The 7500-nt window shown below is 37.9% G+C and overlaps 1 protein-coding gene across 2 annotated transcripts in view; it reads right to left on the reverse strand.

Annotated features, from left to right (window-relative positions):
• The window catches only part of LOC125046382 (protein bric-a-brac 2-like), a 25339-nt gene that overhangs the window by 12377 nt on the left and 5462 nt on the right, over positions 1–7500 (reverse strand). For both annotated transcript variants that reach the window (XM_047644111.1, XM_047644112.1), the window contains exons 3-4: positions 7184–7375; positions 1915–2613 (exon numbers count right to left, since the gene is read on the reverse strand). In XM_047644111.1, the coding sequence (XP_047500067.1) occupies positions 1915–2613; positions 7184–7375 (891 nt within the window). The remainder of the gene's footprint in view (positions 1–1914; positions 2614–7183; positions 7376–7500) is intronic.

A 7500-nucleotide genomic window follows, 5' to 3' on the forward strand; every position in this document is an offset into this window, starting at 1 on the left:
ATGAAAGACTTGACATTTCTACAACTGAAGACTCAAGATTAACCCCACTCATGTCAGGAGGACCACAACTTAAATTTACCTTTCACTCTCTGCTCTCGGCTGCGACATAACTGACTGTTTAGGTAACGAGGCTCAATCAAGGTTTTAAGCTATTTTGGAGGGTTTGTGCCACCCTAATGACTGCAGCCAGGGCCAAACAAGTGAACAATTGCTTAATTGTGCATGATGTGATGGGATGTTACCAGCATGAGGGGGTTAAATCAGTTTGAAATTGGAAATACAAGCCTACATGAACATAAACAAATATAAAACAGACTTCTAGCAAAAAAAGTGAAAATAGTAAATATGTAAAATGAAAACAAAATAACAATAATTAAAAAATTAAAAAAAAAAAAAGTATATCAAAGCACAAATAAAACAAAAGAAAAATTTGGTGACTTTCAACAAGATAAGTAAAGCTTGAGTTTGATCCACAGACAACGCAAGAATTCCTGATCACACTGCATGATCAATCAATCTGCCAATACTTTAATTTTTCATTCTAAAAAATAGTGTAAGGAATATGAACAAAAACTTGAATACAAACCACTTACCAATAAATATGTAAATAACATAAACTGTGCAAGCAAATGTTTAAAACAAGGGTAACATGCAACAAAAGAATAAATCACAAATGTGCAGCACAAGCAAAGAACAGCAAAGCAAAACCTGTCTTTTTTTTCTCCTACAATGACGATACTTTGACTTAATTGGTAATCAGCGACTCATACTGAAAGCTTTAAAACTCCGTTACGTTTCAGGGTCACTGATATCACGGTGCCTTTCAGCTTACCTCATGATCTGCATTACTTGAATCTGGCTTCAAAGTACTTTCAAAATGAATTGGAGAAACACAATTTTTTTTCCTAAGGATTACCAAGATTTCTGTGGGACTGGATTTACCCTTAGTAGCACATTATCTCATTGTTTTCCTTAAAAACAACTAAGTCCTGAGCTTCCTTTTTTGAGTGATGTTGGGAGGGCCACTGTACATGCACTGTCTGTTACGATCTTAGTTTCTAAATTTTGTTTACATATATGGTTCCAAGGAGTCACCAAGGAAACAATTACAAGGCATACCTCATCTCATCTGTTTGCTCCATTCCCTGAATTTTATTTTCCTTTTTCTATATTATTATTATTATTATTATTAGTGCACAAACCTCTGGGGATATTGATTAAACTCATTTGGTGATTTTGCATTATTCTCATCAATAAACGAGTGTGAAATGTAATGTCTGTGAGCCATGACTGGAAGAGTGCCGGCTCCATGGAGGATGCCCTTTCCATGCTCAGCATCATATTCCTGGTGCTGTGACCGGAGATGCAGGTTGTATTACAGAAAATTGACTATTACGAAAAAATTAAAGTAATAACACAACAAAATGTTAAATATATTTATTTTTCTTGCACTGAGTTGTAGACTACCTGGAGAGATGATATGGAGTCTGTGCAAAGAACACAGTCTATCTGAATATTGCAAATCAAATGGCAAATATGGAAATTTGAAAATGGTAAAAGAGCTAAAAACATTCAAGGAATAGCTTAGACAGGCGAGGTCAAGCAGGTCTAGCAACTGTCTCCTAGGTGACTAAACATTTGTAAAGCTCTCTATGCGTAAACAGAATTGAGACTCAAACCTACAGTACATGTATCTGGCACCAATAGGTTAATAACCCATTAGAAAAAAGTTTGTCATGGCTGTATAAACATAGGTGATATTACATGGACTTGGCCAATTAAGATTACGTACAAATATTTTGGTTAATAGGCTATTTCTTCATTATATCTTTCCTGGATATATTATCCAAACATATAAAAAGGTAAACATCTATTTGAAAAAGAGAAAGAAAGAGAAACAAAAATTGCACTTACTTTTCCCTCCTTTTCCGTGTCTGCGTTGACGTTCAACATGGCATTTATCAATCCTCCTTTGCCTCTCTTGCTTTCCTGGGGCTCGTGGTTCTTTCTCCGGGAGGAGCCGCGGCTGCTCTCCTTAGCATTATCTGCCGATTCTTTTTTGCTTGATGATACTTTGGTAGGGGTGGAAGTGAAAAGGGTTCGAGGGATTGCGATGGACTGAGCGACTGTGTGAGCAACAGACTGAGCAAGAGATTGAGCGGCGGTGACAGACTCCAGGCCCTCGAGGCAGGATCTCAGTTTGGACTCGGAGAGGGATGGGTCCCATGCAGGGTTTGGGGTTTGGTCGCTATCTAGTTCCTGCTCGGGGAGATCTGGACACCCAGAATCCATGAGCTGTGCAAATCCATCACTACTCTTGTTATTGCTGGACTTGTTCAGAGCATGGCCGTAGCTGTTGGCGGGAGAGAGCAAGGAGGCAAAGTTTGGCTCCAGGCCCTTTGATTCTCCGTTGTTATTAGAAAGACGTGGTACCTTTTTGGGTCGGGGGTTATTGTTTTGGGACACAGGGGAGGCTGGAGAGAAAGGTGTTCCAGCTCTCTTCTCCCCAGCCTGGGGTTGCTGATCACGCTGGGAAACATCTCCAAGACCTTTGATGCGCAGGCTCTCTGCTATTTTGATGAGGCCTGTTAGCTCACTGTTGGCAACACTCACCTGTGGGATTGCAATAAAAAAAACCTTATTACAATGTACATTTTACTATAAATATTATTAATATTATTATTATTATTAGGAATGACCACCCTTCAGGCTAAGCATTAGAATATCAACTAAGAAACTAGAGGGCCTTGACTGTGTTTAAAAACAATAAAAGCAATAGAAATATTGGAAATACATACTGTGAAAAGCCTTTTTTACCAGACAAAAAAAGGGTGGAGAATTGCTTATCTTTGCCAGTATGCCAATAGGTATGTATTTTGAGGCTAATGCTTGACCACTATTAGGTTGCATTTTACAAGCTTAATTCCTAAAGTCCTATTTGCCATGACTGGCAACACACACAATGATAGTGGAAGACCTGTCAAAAACTGGCCAGTTCTTTTCTCTGTGACTTTCTTGTTATTAATGAGTTGTTCACTAATATATCTAGTACTGCTTGGTAAATTTTCTCCAGCCTACACTACTATCCTTGAACTCTCCCTCCAGCCTCTTTCTTTTTAAGAATGGAATGTAGCGAGTGTGGTAGTATGTGCATGGCATATTTCATCCAGACAAACCTCCTATTGGGTTAATAGTTTGAAAAGTAAAGCAACTAGGTACTTTTGGGGACTACAGAATGTTAGCTTTTATCTACCCACAAATCATGGCATACTTCAGTTAGATTTGAGTTTATAATAGCCTCTATAGAGGAGATGATGATGATAATGATAAAAAAAAAAAAAAAAAGTACTTTCAGTACTTTATTTTCATGTAATATATAATTAGAAATGTCTTAGCTGTTTTGCTAAATGTGTTTTTCTACTTTCTAGTCATAATTGTTTTAAAATCACTTTGCTTTCATGTAACATTTCTCATGATAGGAAATGTCTACACTGTTTTGTTAAATGTGTTTTTCTCTTCGATAATACTTCAAAAGCTTGGGACCTCACCTGATTTCATATATTTGCTTGAACTTGTGGGATTTTATTATTTTTTTATTTTTTTTACTAATGCTATGTTATGTTTACTATAGACATTATAATTACTATAATGCTATTGACATTATTAACAGTAATATATGATAATGTAAAACATTTTTGAAAATCAAGGAAAAGGGTAAATAGGCAAGACAGGTGGTACTTGTAATTGGCTCATTGGTACAAATGTAGCCATCTATGTGTAAAAACAATTAATAATGTAAATTCCCGATGGGCATGACATGTACATACATGCCATGCCCGTCAGCTCTAGGTTAAAGACAATTAAATAATATAAAAGAAACTTTCTGAAAATCAAGGAAAAATAGGTGAGATAGGTGAGATAGGTAGGCCTAATAACTGGCTCCTTGGTGACTAAGTACTTGTAGAGCCATCTATGTGAAAATACAATGAATGGCATGTATTCTTGACACCCGACCTGACTGAGATAATCTATAATACTAATTGCATTAATCTTTGTACTTTTTTTTAACTGTGACTCAGTTTGGGTTTATACTCCCAAAAAGTTATCATTTTGTCTAATATATAAACTCAATGAGCATTATATATGACAATTTGAGGAAAATATAGTTGACAAAATTGTTATCCCCAAACAGGTGCCAGTTACATGACACATTCATTGACATCATAAATACATTCTTATTCTCACAAACAGTACCCAAATCAATGCGAACCCAAGACACCACTTGCCACAGTGGCGACGGGGGCCCATCAACCACTCCCAAAGGCAAGATCTCTTCCTCATAACAACAAAATCCACATAACAAATACTGAGGTTGTTCCTGGACTAAATGACCACAACATTGTTCTTGTTGACACAAACCTCCGACCAATCCTACAGAAATGCAGACGTGGGCCTATCTTGCTTTTCTCTAGAGCCGACACAGACTCGATCATACGGGACATGAAGACTTACAGAGACAACTCCCTATCTTCTGACCCCTACTCCTGACCCCTTGATGAAAACTGGAATAGCTTGAAACACTTCATACACATTTCCATCAACGATCACATACCACAAAAAAACACTCCCCTGGTTCTCCAGAGGTCTCACAGACAACATCAAAGAAAACAGACTCAAGAGCCATATGCAATCATACAACACACCAGAGAATTGGGCCACCTTTAATCCTTCCCGAAAACATTTGCCAAAAACATAAAGAAGGTTGAATGTGAACACATCAGTAAATATCTCATAGACAATGTAAAAAACAATAATAGACACTTCTATAAGTTCTTCAAGATGAGCAGACAAGACACCACTAACATAGCTGCACTTAAAGACCACAATGGCACTTTTATCACCACACCAGACCGCAAATCACATCTCGACACATAGTTCCATTCTGTCTTCACTCTAGACATTATAACAGACAGAATACAAAAATCACTAGAATAAATGGACACAAACAAAGCAACTGGACCCAACAAAATCCTTTCCTTCTTCCTCCAAACCTGTGCTCCTATCCTCAACCTCCATCCTCTAAACCATATTCACACAATCTTTTAGAACACCCTCTCTCCCTCTCGACTGAATTTGTGCAGACTTCACGCCTATTTTCAAGGTAGGTGACTGACCCATCAAATTATTGCCCCATCTCCCTCACCTTCATCATCTATACACTAACAACATACTAACTGATACACAACATGGATTCCGAACCAAACAATCATGCAAATCCAAACTCATTGTTACTCTCACAAGATTTCCAGACTCCTAGACAGACACATTGTTAACCCTTTTCTGCCAGGCCACGCCTTGCGGTGTCATAACAAACCACTTGGTCCAAAGAGTACGGCTGTACGTCAAAGCGCTTCGAGTCGGGCGTTTGACATAGCAAACTCCCGCACTCAAAGTTGGCTTGTTGTCATTAATCTCCAGTGTAGAATTCATATTTATTTTCTTCACCCGGCAGAAACAGGTTAAACAGGTGGATGCTATTCTGCTAAAACTTTGCCAATGTCTTTGACAAAGTCTCCAACGAAAGACTGACACAAAAACTACAGTTTTACGGAATCATTGGGCAAACTGTTAATTGGATCACACCTTTTCTTTCTAACAGAACTCAATGCATTCTTCTTGATGGTACTATTTCTAGCTCTGTTCCTGTCTTTTCTGGTGTCCCCCAGGGTAATGTCTTAGGCCCTCTCCTTTTCCTACTCAACATAAATGACCTCCCACTATTCATCCCTAATTCTACAACTAGGCCTTTTGCCTATGACAGCCTCACCTTTAAACTAATTAAGACACCTGACAGCTGTAAACTCCTCCAGACTGACCTAGACTTCCTCGAGCAATGGGAAGCCACAGGGCAAATGAACTTTCGGCCAGATAAATGTAAAATCATAAACTCCTATGAAATTCCGACATTCAATTCACTGACCAAACAAACTATCACACAAATACCTAGAAATCACACTACACACCAACATGAGATTTAACACACACACAGACAATATACAACATAAAGCTAACATAACAATGGGGTTCCTGAGGAGGAACCTACATGACAGACAAGACACTAAAACACAAAGCTTACAATACACTTGACCACCCAACACTGGAGTATTGTGCAGCAGTGTGGGACGCACACACACAGACAAATATTAGTAAATCAAAAAAGATTAAAACTCCAGCAGCAAAGTTTATTACAAACAATTACACTAAAACTCCTGGTATCACAACTATAACAATTATCATCATCACCAAACAACAATTATATATGGACACTCACAAAATGCAGACAAGCACGCAGATTAACAACCACATTCAAAATCAAAAACAATCAAATTGACATAAGTAAATAAGATTACTTACACCATGCAAACACAACCAGTATGAGCAACACTCATGACCAGAAATACATAAATCATCACACAAATACAGATTCTTACAAACACTCATACTGTACTTTCCACACACCATTCTAGGCTGGAATAGGTTCCCACAACACAGAATATACACAAACAAAGCAGATACATTTTACCAACTTATACATGTACAACTAGGAACACATACATAAAACACCTTAAGCTAGCTATCCTCATCCTCTTCCCTCCCAGCAACCAACCCCCCACTAAAGCATGATACACGCTAGCGCTTAGTGCCCTACGCTTCAACATTATTGACACATTGAGATTGAGATTGTTTTGCCAATCTATTAACTCCTAAGAACCACAAGCCTTCACCTGGTGTCCTATACTTCCCAAGCTCTGAAAATGGCCTGATTTTTTGCTTTACTAAGGCAAATTTTCCTTGGTGCATGTCAAGAGCTCAATTTTACACACCAGAATTTGTGTATTTCATTGTCATATGTCAAATAACAGTGCAACGCTACAGCACTACACTGAAGTTATTGCAGTTACAATTTGCATATGAAACAAAATGGGAATTATCACTATAAACCTATAAATAAAATACATATAGTCTGACAAAATCACCTTTTCATCATATAAAGAAATTCATATTTATCTATTCATACAATAAATATGCACAAATCTCGTTCCATTCTGTACACACACTTACAAAAACGCCACTTCAAGAAAAACAAGGCACTCGGAGAACAACAAGAGGAAATAAAACTGACCTCCCCACGGTAGATAAACTCCAGCAGGGCTTCAAGTTCTGCCTGCTTCACATCTCTGAGGTAGATGAGAGGATGTTGGGTGGGTAATCGTGTGAAGAGCTGGTGAAAGTACGGTGAACAAGCTGCCAAAACAAGGCGGTGGGCTGGATAGCTGCCACCATCACAGAGCAAAGTCACATCAACAAGCTGGTCCTGTTGGAAATGTAAGATGGTTTTATGATCCTTCTCAATCTAAAGCATGCATAATGTGAAAGCTAGAGATATAATATACAATACCATTATATAAGAAAAGATTTAAAAGAATAAAGTTTATTTGT

Source organism: Penaeus chinensis, chromosome 39 (assembly GCF_019202785.1).
Source record: "Penaeus chinensis breed Huanghai No. 1 chromosome 39, ASM1920278v2, whole genome shotgun sequence".
NCBI classification, from domain to species: Eukaryota; Metazoa; Arthropoda; class Malacostraca; order Decapoda; family Penaeidae; genus Penaeus; species Penaeus chinensis.